Below are 14,741 nucleotides of genomic sequence, written 5' to 3'. Positions count from 1 at the left end.
CTGGGAATCATTTTACATAACAATCAGCAAGAATTATGTCAGAAGCATTTTGAAGGTTTTTTTTTTGCTGCAGTGTTATTAAAATTAAAAAAAACCGAGGGAGGGGACGGCGCAAGCTAAGAAATGAGTAACGCTGTTCATCCTTGACTACACTATTGTCCTGGGTTTGTGATTTAAAATTAAAAAAAAAAGTTTAAAACTTAAAGTCAGATTTTTTTTATTTAAATTTTTTTTTTTAATTTTCTAAAACTTGTAGACATTAATTACTTTACATTTATAAATGTAATATATTTCGTACAATAAATGAATCCATTCAGCTTACTTTTAAAATTGAGATAAGTTCTCTAACAATTCAATACATTTTTAAAAATTTATAAATGTGTTATAATGCTTAGATATGACGTGATTTTGTTTTATGCTTTGCCAAAAGACAAGATTTCCATCATCATGTACATTTTTAGTGTAAAATAATATGTTGAACAATTACTTTTCTTAACTATATTAGTCATGGTGTATAAGAAAAACTGCAAATTTTTATTTTGTTCTGAACTATAATTTTGGAGTAAAAGCAATAATGCAAGAGTGAAAATCTGTTACACCCACAGAAAGAGGGACCTGCATAGTTTTGCCTGTTAAAGTTAAGATAGTATTATGCAGTGTAGTTAAATTTAGAGCAATACATTCAAAAAATTCAAAATGAATTTATAAAAATAAAATCAACTGATTTTAAATACCGGATTTTCGGGAGTAAGCGCTGCACCCGATGTAAGTACAGCATCGAAATAGTTTCTCAAGGAAAAATAATTTTTAATGTATGCGCCTCACACCCGGTATAAGCGCACCCGCCATAAGTGCCGAACCCAACATTAAACAACGTAAAAGCACAATTAGTAGTAAAGAAAGCTAGAATGAAATGCAAATGAAAGAAATATTTTTAATTAACAAAACTATGTATACTTTACTGTAATATAATTTTCTTAACTTGGGAAGAAACATTCGTTGGTTATTCAGAGCGAGAGACGCGGACGTTCTCCTCAATGCCTCGCCAATGTCCAACTCTCTGGCCGAAGTAGCACAAAAATATTGATCGACGTAGAAACGACAGGTCGACGTTCGAATATCGAACAATAACGGATAAGGTTTTTGAATCATATAGAACTATGTCGGAAGTATATTTTTTTGCCGACTTGATTTAAAAGGAATTTTTACTGCTTATTTCGACATTTGAAATAAATTAATCATTATTAAAATTGTTTATATAGTAACATTGTTATTTATACAGAAATCGGGAGCAAAATAAAAAAAATGCGAACATCGAAAAACGTTGTTCTATGTTATAAAAAATATTGAAACAATGACGTTTTTTGACGTGACTGACGTACTTTTTCTATGTTAATTGATAATGATAAGCTAACTGCCGGAAGCAGGGCGATTTGGTGCCATCTATTGGCAGCATTTTCAACTTTTTTTTAAAACTTGGGATTTTTTAACTTGGAAAAAAAAAGACTGTATCCGCCGCACCCGTTATATGCTCCGCACTGGCATTTTTTTGCGTTTTTTCTTGTATGCATACGGTAATGATTTTCTTAAAAAATCATTTGATTTAAATCAATGATTTTTTTTAAATAACTTGATTTAAATCAATGAACCCTGCTACTGTCTAAAACTAATTTGAAGCAAATGATTAAAACAGTACTTGATTAAAACAGTAGCAATTGCTAGTAATTTCTTCAATTTCATATTATTATTTTCAGAAAATGACTGTTACGGAGGGGTGGTCGCCCACCCTCCAGTAAATCCTTAGATCATTGAGACATAGATATGGCAAGTAGGCGTAGTTGTTGATGCAAGAATCTTCACAACGAAACGGAGGGGAGACCACGTGACTGACTGTGTCCTTCCACAGAATCCTTTTTGCCAGAGCTGCACTGATTCTTGTAGGGATTTCAACAGTCGTCGATTTAAATTTTTTCCCTTCTGCCTGAAATGTTTCGGCACATTTTTTTCTGTCACCCGCAAGCACATAGTTTACTGATTCATGGATAAGTGTTTTTTTTTCAATTTCTACAGTAAGTTGTTGAGTAACCAATTTAAAAATGGTTCTAAAAGTTGCTCTCATTGAGAAATAGAGTTAATATTGCACACCCGTTTTCAAAAAAAGAGTAAATAGCAGCAAAGTAGAGTTCTTTACAATGAATGGAAATTTCTTTATTCTATTTCTCTTTTTATAGTGCAAGAGATTTGTTTTACTAATTCATTTACTATTTCATGCCTACTGGAAATGAATAAAATATTAAATTTGTAAAAATGATGTTAAAAGTTTTAAACAGAAATTTATTTCAAAATGTTTTTTAGCCTATATTCCATGTAAAAGTTTTTTTTTAAAAGAAAATTAATGAAATGAATAAAGATTTTATCTATTGCAAAAACAATGCCAAAACACAAAGAAAATATTCAAAATAAATTAATTGAATGTGGGGGAAAAAAATTTCAAAAGGCAAACTGCAATTCCCCCCCCCCCCCACTACAAATTTGGATGTTTGAACCTTGTTTATGGTTTTGCTTTTCAGCAAAGTCTTTTTTTTTAATTTGATCGCTGAGTAATCGAAAACATTTTAGAAATTCCAGACATATTTTTAATACTTTGTGTTCGGAATTTGAAAAGAAATCCGAAATGCAATTTTCCATAGATTTCACAAGTTAGAGATTGGCTGATTTTAGAGAAGTGTATTCACAGCGTACATGAATTTATTGCATGCAAAAGTGGTTGATGAAATTTAAAAAATGTTAATATTGTTTTATAGGACAGAAGAAAAAAAGATTTTGGTAAAATTATTTTTATTATTTTTCAAATAATAACAATTATTTTATCAAATCCCCCCCCCCCTCCTCAGTTGACTCCCTTCTGGGGGGACTTACACCCAAAATGTTGCTAAGAGTTATGGAAAAATGTGAATATAAAAATTCTGATTTATTTGAAATTATTCTATATCTAAATTAATTCTCAATTTCCAGTATAAGTCGTTCAACTTTCGAGTACCCTTACCCAAATATGCTATCTTCAACGCTTGTAATTGTTTAGAGAAAAAATGTTTTGTCAACAAAATTAAGTGCAACACAAGATTTGAGAATTTTTTTCCCTTCCAGTTACTGATTTTCAATCAAAACTAATTTAGTGCATTTGCTGCGTACTTTTGGTGTACTTTGGGATTCATTGATATTTTTTACAAAGTGATACATTCTCATATTTAAAATTTTTTGGCGATTAATTTTTTAATTTATATTCATGATTTTCTTCTGCTTCATATTCTAATGCATGGCTTTCGGCGTTTTTAAAAATGCAATTTAGATTGCAGTTTTACAAACAACAATAAGTCATGTTCAAGAGTCGAAATCTCCCTTAGAGAGACATATAGGAAGGAAACACCAAATTCCTAAAGGTCGTAGTCACGTGGTACACGGCTGCAAAATTATTTGATCTTTTCCCCCTGGCCATACACAAGTTGTCGTCTTTACTCCTACTACAGCGCATAAATAGCTGCTCAATAGAATGCCTCATCTATTTCTCAATGTTCTAAGAGTAAATTTGGCACTGTGTGCTTACAAGCATCTCACCGATTTTCATCCTGCAGAAATTCAACTTTTATTTATGGATTAAAATTTTTTTTCAAAACCTTTCAAAAAAAAGTCTCTCACACTTAGGTTAAATATCCATGATGGCTGTTTATAAGTAAATGCATAAGGGATTTATATAACTCCCCCCCCTCCCTTTTTAAAAATTTTGGTTAACATTGAGCATGTGCCTTGCCCAAAATGAGATGCTGTTGTTGAGATTTCAATCCTCTAGCATCCTGTAAATATTTCAGTTATTTTGAAATATGGAAGTTATTTGGTTACATGCTACCTTAAATCCACTCATCTTACTTATTTTTTGATAATTTATGTATTTTTAACCTACATTTTAATTATTAGCAATCTATTGGATTTTATTTATTTATTTTTTTTGGAAAATACTGAATTATATAAGAATAAGTACTTCTTTAACTTTTATCCCCCCCCAATCACTTTCGAGTAAGTAGTCCGATTTGATCTTTTTTTCTTTTTTCTTTCTTTCTTTCTTTTTTTTTTAGATCTTGGCGAGGACACCTTATTTCCACATTTCACTTTTTAATTTTAACAATTTTTTGTTCAATTACAGTTAGAAAAAAAAAAAAACACTTAACATTAGCACCTATGGGGAAATGATCTCCAAAACAGAAAAGCCCCAAAATATAGGGTAGCACTGATTTATCAGTTTAAACTAAGGGCACATAAAGAAATATTTTTTAATTAAATTTTGACTCCATTGAAAAAATCTGTAGAAATAAAAAACAATATTTAAGTGTTTCATTTTATATGCAGCTGTACTCGAATTCACTAGACATTAAAATATACAGGTTTTAAAAATTATTTTTAAAAAGGAAATGATTTGTGAAGTAAATTTGATTTATTATTTTGAAACAGCATTACTACATAAAAGTAAGTGAACATGCAATGTAACTCTAAGCGACGGTAAAGCCGGATATATGCGAATCCGGCAAATGAAGAAACACAGAATATTCGGCATCCGGCAAAATCGCTTCCCGTTGCATCTCAACTTTATATAGCTTTAATAACAATGCCACAAATAATTTAACATTTTAAGTATTATAAATGAAATTTTGAAAAGCGAAATCTTGCATTCTGATACAATGGCAAAAAGTTAAAGGTATGATTCCGTTTCTTAGTTTCAGTTCCAGTTTGAAGTTTTAGCTCCATATCTAAATGAGCCAATGAACAAGGTCCACAATTAAAACCTTTTAACATGGAGCTTAACTCTTATGTGTGAAGTCGGAGCAATGATACAGGGAGGGAACTCTTTCCTCCATTCCATGTTATTCAGAAAAGCTTTTTTCCTTTTATTTATTCCAGCCAGGCAATAGGAAGGGCCCCTGGATTTTGAAAATGTAATGTAATTATGCATTTTTGCTTGTATTTTGATGCTTTTCTCAATAAACTGCATTCATTTCATACCCTTTACTCAATCTCCGGGGGGGGGGGGGTTAACACTCCTTAAAAAGCAAGCCAATGCAGCTAGGAGACGTATGCAGAGATGTTCAGATGAAACTCAACTACAAAACTACAAAATTGTATTCAAAAAAATAATTGCTAAGTACAAGAAACAGATCAGAATTTCTAAGCGGCAAGCCTGGCAGGAGTTTTGCTCACGAAGTTCAACTGCATTTGGTAAACCTTACAAGACATCCTTTGGCAAGAATTTCACCCCCTCCTTTCTGCAGGAACACCTTCCATCGCTTAGAACAGAGCGAGAGTTCCTTGGAGCCCTACTAGAGCACTTTTACCCAGTTTCTCCTTCATCAAGCACTACTCTTCCACTCCGAGGTCATTCTATAACAGAAGATTCCGCGCACCACCTCATTCCTTTCACGGAAAGCGAAGTCAACTTAGCGGTCAAGCTAATACCAAAAAGGAAAGCCCCTGGGAGGGAGGGCTTGAACGCTATCATATGGACAACCTTCCATGCCTGCTTCACAAAATTTCTTTTCAAACTCTTTAATATATGTCTAGAACTAGGCCATTTCCCCACTCTCTTCAAAGAAGGTTCCCTAATCCTTTTCCTCAAAGAGGGGAAAGATCCTACTAACTTTGCTTCCTACCGCCCCATAATTCTTTTGCCGACTATTTCAAAAATACTCGAGAAACTTATGCTATTTAGGCTGCAAAGCCATTGGCCCTTAACAGCCTTCATCATCCGGACCAATATAGGTTCGTCCCGCGATGCTCAAGGGAACATGCTCTAGCAAATTTCCACTCCAATATCCAACACGGCATTCGCACTGGGGCACTAATGGTTGCGATCTCGGTCGATATAGTTTCAGCCTTCGACAACCTGCCCTGGGAAAAAATCCTACATCACTTGGGCAGGACAAATGTTGATCCAAATATCGTCAAACTCGATTCCAGCTTTCTTTCCAATAGATCCATTTTTATTTCCACATCCAATTCATCTCTTAAGACTTCGCAGTCTAAAGGTTGCCCACAAGGCTTTTGTAGCGGTCCAGAGCTGTGGAATTTGGTTGCAGCTTCGCTGCTATCAACTCTGTGGCCAGAACCAGTGGCGTAGCTACACTTTCTGCAGCCCGGGACGATTCCTCAATTTGCCGCCCTTTTTCATGGGAAATAATTGACACATTAAAGAGTCAAAAGTATTTAATAAGTTTTTAATAAAAAGAAAAGAAACTTTTTTCTTCTTATTTTTCTTGCAGAAAAAAAAAGGAATTCAGAGCCCCACCGAAACATTCCAAAAGTTAAGTCAAAATTCGAAATTTCAAGCAGTTTTTAGTAGCGCTTATCGAAAAGATGCTTGGAGCTCTCTCCAGATTTTTTTTTCATTTCAAAATTAAAATTAGTTTTATGCATTCTTTGGGGACGTTAGAGGTTCTCAAGGAAATTTTCCAAAACTGAAGCGTTAAAAAAGCAATTTCAGGCTATCTTTGGATATGTGACATCGGAGAAAGTTCGGGGGCGCTGTCTGGAAAGTTTTTCAACAAAACTGAAAACCACGTAAATGTAAGCTGTATCTAGTGGTGTAAGGGTTTTCCCTAACTCCAACAAAGACTGGAATTTCCTCCCGAAATATTTTCAAACTTAAAATCAGTTTTAGCCTATTTTTGATGACATTAAAGAGAATAGGGAGCGTTCAGCAGCTCTCTGGAAATTTTTCGATGCCGAAGTTTCAAAAACGCAATTGTAGGCTATCTTTGACGGCATAAGTTTCCAAATGTTTCCAAAAATGTTGGGAAATCAGAAGATTTTTATGCCTTTTCTTGAAACTTTTTGAAAATAACGTCCTAAAAACGCGATTTCAGCCATTGTTTGACGGACCAGGTTATGATTAGAGAGTTCGGAGGATGGTTTCCCACCTGAAATTCTTTTCAAAAAAAAAAAACTGTTGCTTATTTTAAGCTCTTCACTACTGAGAAAAAAGGAATTTGCGGTATTCCCTCAGAAATTTCTAGAGCTAACTGTGATGACGTTAGGTGATTTCGTACTTACCTATACTAACTACTTTAAGCTATTTTTGGAGACATTGGATGAGATGGGGATTGTAAAGTTCAAAGTTGATGTGCTAAGTACACACTTTAGACTCTCTTAAATCATTATACAGGAAGGTTCAGGGAGATATAACTCCCTTTTGGATCCGTGCTTGGGAGATTCATCTAATGTTAACAAACTCAGAAGTTGCCACCCAGGGTACGAGCAAGACACACTCCCTCACCTCCCCTAGATCCGGTACTGCTATATTAACACACACACAAATTTGGATTATTCTCTTTTTCACTAATAGAGGTCGAAATGTGAAAGGCTTTGCCTAGAGATCATTTTACTAATTAAAAACCTTTCGTTAAAATTGTGAAACTCATTTTATAAGGGAATTAGTTGATAAAATACAGTGGTGCAAGTAATTATTATTCGAGTTGTGAATATTTTTTTTATAAACTGAACATAAAATTTGTTCTATCTTAGTGAAAATTTTGTAGTCAATGACCAATCAACGCAGTTTTTGAAACAGATAATGCTATCCTGAAAATGAGCTAGAAATCGCCCACCATTTGAGACCTCTCTCCTTTTACCCTTGTTGTCACTTTCCTTTTGAAATTTTTTTTTTTCTTTTCTTTTTTTAAATACGTTAGTTTCCTAGGAATGTACTTAAAATCAAGTGGTAGCTTCCTCATATAACGATAGGTTATGAAGTTCATTGTTTCCTCCGTAAGAGTTAACCTTAACAGCAAAAAAAAAAAAAAAACATGGTCCCTTAACTTTACACTACCACCTCCCTCAGTCTGTAGCTTCAGACGAAGTAAGAGAAAAAACAAATAATATTGCTGAGATGTCCACGAGAAAAACACGTTTTGTATTAGAGTAATTTTATTATCATAGTCGTACCTATTGAATTGTAGTCGAAAACCTTACAATTGGAACACTATCTTTTCTTTTTTGCCTCCAGCAAAAGATCTCAAGCATGATTTCCTTAATTGGAAAATGAGTTAACTTTTTTCGCATCAAAAGTGTGAAATTACCGCCCCCAAAAAGTGCCGCCCGGGGCGGACCGTCCCCTCCGCCCCTCCCTAGCTACGCCACTGGCCAGAACACACAAGAGTTCAAGCATTCGCGGACGACTTCATGCTCCTGGTTTACGCCAGAACTACGGAGACTCTCCAAGCAAACGCTCGTGAATCTCTGGCTATCTTTCATTCTTGGCTCATACAGCATCAACTGGAGGCATCAGAAACAAAGACCTTGGCGCTAGTCTTTCGTGTACCCAGAAACCTTGTTAGGCAACCCTCATTTCTCTTCGGTTCCACTTTTATCCGGAAGACAAAAACCCTAAAATATTTAGGCATAGTTTTGTCGGAATTCCTTACCTGGAATGCACATATTGATTATGTAAAAAACAAAATCATGTACAAACATAGCTGCCTACAGAGAGTAGCTGGGGCAAACTGGGGCTTACGAGTTGCACACAGGCGTCTCATATACAGGCAAGTTATAGAAACTGCAGTGCTATACGCTGTGGGCTTGTGGGGAAAGTGCCGCAATCAACGTCTTGAGAAGAAGCTCCTTTCCATTCAACGCAGAGCATTACTTACTATAACAGGAGCATACAACACATGCTCCCATGCAGCTCTGCACATTCTTGCAGGGGTCCCCCCTATTGACTTGACCATCAGAGAGAAGGTATTGCTTTGGTCAGTCGGTATAGAAGGCAAACAAATTCTCTTTGATGGTACGCCCTTCTTGCCATCTGACCTGGAAAAGATCTCCTCCAAATGGTATCTGCCCTCCAGTCAGCAGATTTCCCAACATCCATATAGACATTGACAAAGAAACCCCCTTTCCTCTCTATCATCGAATATACACAGATGGCTCTCGCACCCCACAGGGTACATCGGCAGCCTATGTGTATTACAAAGGTAACAGAATATGCCATACATGGAGCACAAGACTTCATAAGGATAACAGCATATTCCAGGCAGAATTGTTCGCCCTTGAAAAAGCTGTTGAATACTCCCAGACAATCTCAGCGGAGTCCTTCCAGATCCTTTCAGACAGCCGGTCCGCTTTACAGACTCTGCGGAACCCTTTTCAACGGAATATCATTGCATCCAGTATTCAAAAGCTCCTCCTTGCCAACAAGTCCGTCCACTTACACTGGGTGAAGGGACACTCGAACAACGTCGGCAATGATCAGGCTGATCGTTTAGCTAGGGAGGCAGCGGACGATATCAACTTTTCAAACACAACATCCCTTCCTCTTCCCAAATCAACGCTACTTTCTTACTTACGTAGACAGCTGCTAGAGGACTGGCAGTACCGCTGGACAAACGGAGATACAGGCCGCAGAGTATTTGAATTTTTCCCGTCAGTCTGTCTAACTCCACGAGTTAAGGACCGATTTGAAACAGTTTTCCTCTCGGGACATGGTCCCTTTCCCTCTTACCTACACAGGTTCTCACTTGCTGACACACCAGCTTGCTCATGTGGAGAGATAGGCACACCAGAGCATTTCCTATTCGATTGTCCACTAACAACCTCATACCATATAAGGAAAAATCCTCTCAAAACTGACAGCCAAAACATCCTCACAGCCTTATCTCACCTTCATTCCCGTTTACTAATGAACTCTCTTTTTCTCCTTCTCTCGAAAGAGGAATACCTGTTTCAAGGAACGTAGTTTTTATTTATCTTTCTTTTCTTTATTCTTATTTTACTTATTTAATTATATTTTTTCCAAGCTTTTATTTATTCATTTATTTATTTTTTCATATATTTATTATTTCATATATTATTCAGTTCTTCACATTAATATTATTTATTAACGTATAAAATTAATGTTTTTTTTATCACGCATATAATTTTTCATACATATCTACTTCTCTAAGGAATTGCCATCTTATTGTTCTGTTGTTTACCAGCTGTATTGATATACTAGTGTAACCATGAATAATTGTTCTGTATCTGTATTCTATAATTTGTTACTTGAACGTTGTGAAATTGTGCAATTTTTCATCTGCATGGATACAAGAAACTTGCATCTGTTTGTAATTTGAATTATGCACCTCCTCCATGTAACATGTTGCATTATTAACGTAAAACATCCCTCTGGCTCAAAAGCAAGTAAATATTGCAACAAAACTTTGTAATCACACCTGGCATAAACACAGCTATGTTCTCGGTTTCAGACTCTCGGCAAAAGCGCGTCTTTTCCTATGAGGTTGAGTCGGGATTGAACTGTCCCTGTGGCCCCATTTGTCCGAGTCATTTTGGGCATCTAAAACTGGTAAACTGCTAACGCGGTAGGCACGGGGGGCTTCAGGGTGCAATGCAATGCAATTGAAAGCTTTGAAGTGAATGGCCTGGTTCCAGCACACAAAATTCATCTCAATATTAGGTGCTGGACACGGGTAAAAAACGGTTGGAGACCACTGGTTTATCTTATCTTAATTAATGGATTAAATATTTATTATGTGTAATCGTATAGTTATTTACTTCCTTTTTATTGTTTGAATTATTGTCTTTGAAATATTTGATATTTTTACTATTGTTAAAATATTTCATTTTTTTGTTTTAAACATAGAATATGAAGGCTATTACTCATGTTATGGACATTCTGTTGAAGATGATTTTTGTATCTCTCCATCAACAGGTAATACTTTTCTTACATTGTAAATATTTTGATATAGCTTTCTCTTTTTCAACCTTTATTATCTAGTGTAGTGGGAGTTAAAGGATCTTCATGAGCTGGGCTTAAATCTTATCTTGACTAAGAACTAGTGGTTTTTGTATGTTATAAACTGCTTTATCTGGACTTCTTTTCTTGTTATAATGATATAAAGGCTATTATGTTTGTTTAAAGTTGTGCTCTTAATTAGTGGATAACAGGAAAATTCTAACTTATAAATTTTATTGCTGGCAGTTATTTTGCTTTGGTTGCAAAAAACTTCTACAATGACTACCATTTGGGTCCAAAGTGTTATACTACAATATAGGATCCCAATTTCAGAATCCAGAAATCCAAAACTTTTGCATGTCTGAATTTAAAAAAAAAAAAAAAAATGATAATAATAAATAAAAAATAAATGCTCAAAATTGTGCACATTTGGTTATTATAAAATTCTTAATTACAGCCTATTTTTACTGCAATGCAATGTGTTTTGTGTAATATTAGGGTTTTAATGTAATTGTGAAGCAATCTTTTAGCATCTACTTTTGGTTTATGACACTTATTATTTTTTGAAAAGGAACACATGGTAAATTGCTGTTTCTTATATAATTTCGCCAACTTATTTTTTGAGGGTACTCCAAACTTTCTAAATACTTCGTTAAACTTCAAAAGTAATGCATCATTTTATAGGTTTTTTTTCACTACTATCAGCAAAAAATAAACAAGCTAGCCACATTTCTGCTTTTATTCAAATACAAATGTGATGACCAACAACAGGCTCTTGTTCCAGCTAGGCTGGTCCTAGTCAATTTATTAGTCCCCAATGAAGATCAATGGCCCTCTTAAAGCTATCCACGCCCTTGCTCATTACCACCTCTTCCGGTTAGCTGTTCCAATTGCCTGCAACCCTACCAAAGTAGTAGTTTTTCTTTATTTCCAGATTAGCCTGAGAATTGAAAAGCTTAAAACAATGACCCCTCATCCTGCTTTCGGTGCAAAAATTTAATCCATTAACATCATTCATTTTGATAAATTTAAACAACTGAATCATGTCCCCTTTGATCCTCCTTTGTTCCAGGCTATGTATATTAAGCCTATTAAGTCTGGTATCATAATCTAAATCTGAATGTCCACTTACTAGTCTAGTTACCCTTCTTTTCGAACCCTTTCCAATACACAAATATCTTTCCTTAGATAAGGCGACCAAAACTGCACAGCATACTCCAAATGGGATCTTACTAAGCTCCTATATAAAGGCAGAGGAACCTTCTTAGATTTGTTTGAAATAGATCTATTGATAAACGCAAGCATTCTGTTGGCTTTGTTGCTTGCAATGCTGCACTTTAGACTAAACTTGAAGTCCTGATTTATTAAGATACCCTGATCAATAACATTTTCTGCCTGACTAATGATTGAACCCTGTAAACGATAACTTGTATGCTTATTTCCATGACCTAAGTAGCACTTGAAATTTCCCTATATTAACTGCCATACCCCACTTATCTGCCCACTTAGTAATATAATCTAAATCCTCTTGAAGCTGTTTTACCTGTTCTTCATTTTCTACAATCCCCATAACTTTTACATCATCAGCAAAACAATTCATGCTTCCAGAAATATTCTCATTGATGTCATTCATAAAAATAATAAACAAGAGAGGCCCTAAAACAACCCTGAGGAACCCCGCTTAAAACATCACTCCCTTTAGAATGATTTCCCCTCACAACTACTCTTTGTTTCCTTCCAGTCAGCCAATTTCTAATCCAAAGTAAAGTTTTTCCTCCTATTCCTATAGCAGATAATTTGCCGAGAAGAGCAACATGCGGTACTTTATCAAAAGCTTTTTGAAAATCAATGTAAACAACATCCATACTTTTTGTTATCCAAAGCCAAGGTAACCATGTCGTAGAAATGCAATAAATTAGTAGTACACAATTTACCTTTCCTGAACCCATACTGCAAACTAGTCAACAGACTATTAGTCTCTAAGAGATTCATAATATTAATTTTTATCAAGGTTTCAAAAATCTTACAAACCACTGAAGTCAGACTTACAGATATATAATTCCCAGCATTACCTTTAGCCCCTTTCTTGAAGAGTGGCGTTATGTTAGCCAGTTTCCAGTCCTCTGGCACTGTCCCGGAGTTATAAGAAGCATGGAAAATATTTAAAATGTCCACTAATTCCTCTGCACATTCCACTAAAGTTTTTGGATAAATATTATCTGGTCCAGGAGCTTTAGTTGCTTTAATTTTTTTTTAAATGAAATAGAACCTCCTCCCCGGAAAACACAAAATTCTCAAGCTGCATAATAGCTTGTGTCTTGCTAGTGTCAACTGTTGAGCTACAGTTATTGTTAAACACACTGGAAAAAAAGTTATTAAGAACATTTGCAATATCCCTATTGTTTTGGATTAAATTTCCATCCCAAAATCCCATTCAGAAAAAAAAAAACCCCCTCAAAAACTGGGTTTCAGAATTTCTTCTGTTAAGCCCAAATGCTTTGCATGTGTTAGCTAGTTCAAATTATGATCTTAAACTGTACTGTTTCCCCTAGATCTAAAAACGTCAGGGTGATTCCTGGTGAAAGGACACTTTCTTAAAAGAGTTTAGTATCAAAAAAGCACAAAGTTTTGTAATATAATTTTCCCACACTGATTCTAGTGAAGATGGGAAATGAGGGAGTTACATTTCAAAGCCTTGCTGGATTGATTTTTTATCTTTTGAGCAAGAGAATTTTCTTTTGTGATCAAGTGTTGATAAATTTGGAAGGGGAAAGGGGAGTGTTTTGAGAAATGCAAGAAAGAGGCCACACCATTGAAAGTTGTCTGAAAGGGTGCAGGGTGCAGCGACCCTCCTAAAAAAGAAGGGGGAATGCAAAACTGAGTAATTCTATAGAGAATAATGATGAAGGTTTACATTCAGTCAAAAAATTAGAAAATTTAAAAAAGGTAATAAATTAATAAAAAGACCCCTCTCCCCCTCCCCCCCCCCAAAAAACGACATTACTTTGTAGCATTATTTTTTGCTAGAGTTAGAATCTCAGCTGTAATCCATTCAGGCATTGATTCCACCAGCTATTTACATTAATCACTGTCGATACTGTTTTGTGCACTCTTCAACACAGCAATGAGTTCAGTTTTATTGATGGGAAATAGGTTCATTCTATGCCATATATGTATTATTTAGTTTTTATGAATTTGTGTTCTTTGAAATCATGTTTGTTACTGTATTGAATTTGACAAACTAAATTCTCACATTGTCTTTAATTTTTTTAAATTCTAAATACTACTATGTAGACTGAATGTTGTGTGTTAAATATTATTTTGAACAATTTTATGCTAAGTTTGAATACAAAACCCCAAAAAAATTGCCTGGTAACAGACATAAAACTTGTGTTGAACTAGAAAAAATTTAGAAACATACAGTTTAGTAATGTACAAAAAAATATAGAAACTATGACTTTTATAGTAAAAAAAATACGTTTGAGGTTTTATTTTTTCTAATCTGTATTGATTTCCATATGGTAGAAAATTTTGAACATGACTTATATACAATTTGGAAGTTGTTTTGTATATTTCTGTTCAAAAAAAAAAAAAAAAAAAAAAAAAAGAAAAGAAAAGTATTTTCAAGCATTAAAGGTAAGGAACACCATAGTCTGTCATCAAACAGGTTCTGATTTTGATTGATGATATCTGAATGAAGTATGTTAATGTATGTACTGTGTATGTAAGAAGTATGTAAGTACTAAAATAGAATAACCAAATTAATTATAATGAAGTAGGGTTCATATGCTTTGGCTTGGGAAAAAATTTGCAGGCACATGTAAAACTTACAGGAATTATCTATTGCCTTTTTGTGCTGGACTATGGTCAGTAAATAGGTAGTTGGGTGTGGGCTTGTCTTGCAGTATTTAGATTGTGTGGCTGTCATGTTTTCATTTATGCTATTTTTAATTACTGGCCAATTTTTTTT

General features: G+C 34.7%; 1 protein-coding gene across 3 annotated transcripts in view; it reads left to right on the top strand.

Annotated features, from left to right (window-relative positions):
- The window catches only part of LOC129218588 (HBS1-like protein), a 163,711-nt gene that overhangs the window by 12,954 nt on the left and 136,016 nt on the right, over positions 1–14,741 (top strand). For all 3 annotated transcript variants that reach the window (XM_054852902.1, XM_054852904.1, XM_054852903.1), the window contains exon 2: positions 10,679–10,747. In XM_054852902.1, the coding sequence (XP_054708877.1) occupies positions 10,679–10,747 (69 nt within the window). The remainder of the gene's footprint in view (positions 1–10,678; positions 10,748–14,741) is intronic.

This window comes from Uloborus diversus, chromosome 3 (genome assembly GCF_026930045.1).
Source record: "Uloborus diversus isolate 005 chromosome 3, Udiv.v.3.1, whole genome shotgun sequence".
Taxonomy (NCBI): domain Eukaryota; kingdom Metazoa; phylum Arthropoda; class Arachnida; order Araneae; family Uloboridae; genus Uloborus; species Uloborus diversus.
The sequence above is the reverse complement of the archived record's forward strand: the minus strand, read 5'-3'. Positions and strand labels throughout refer to the sequence as shown.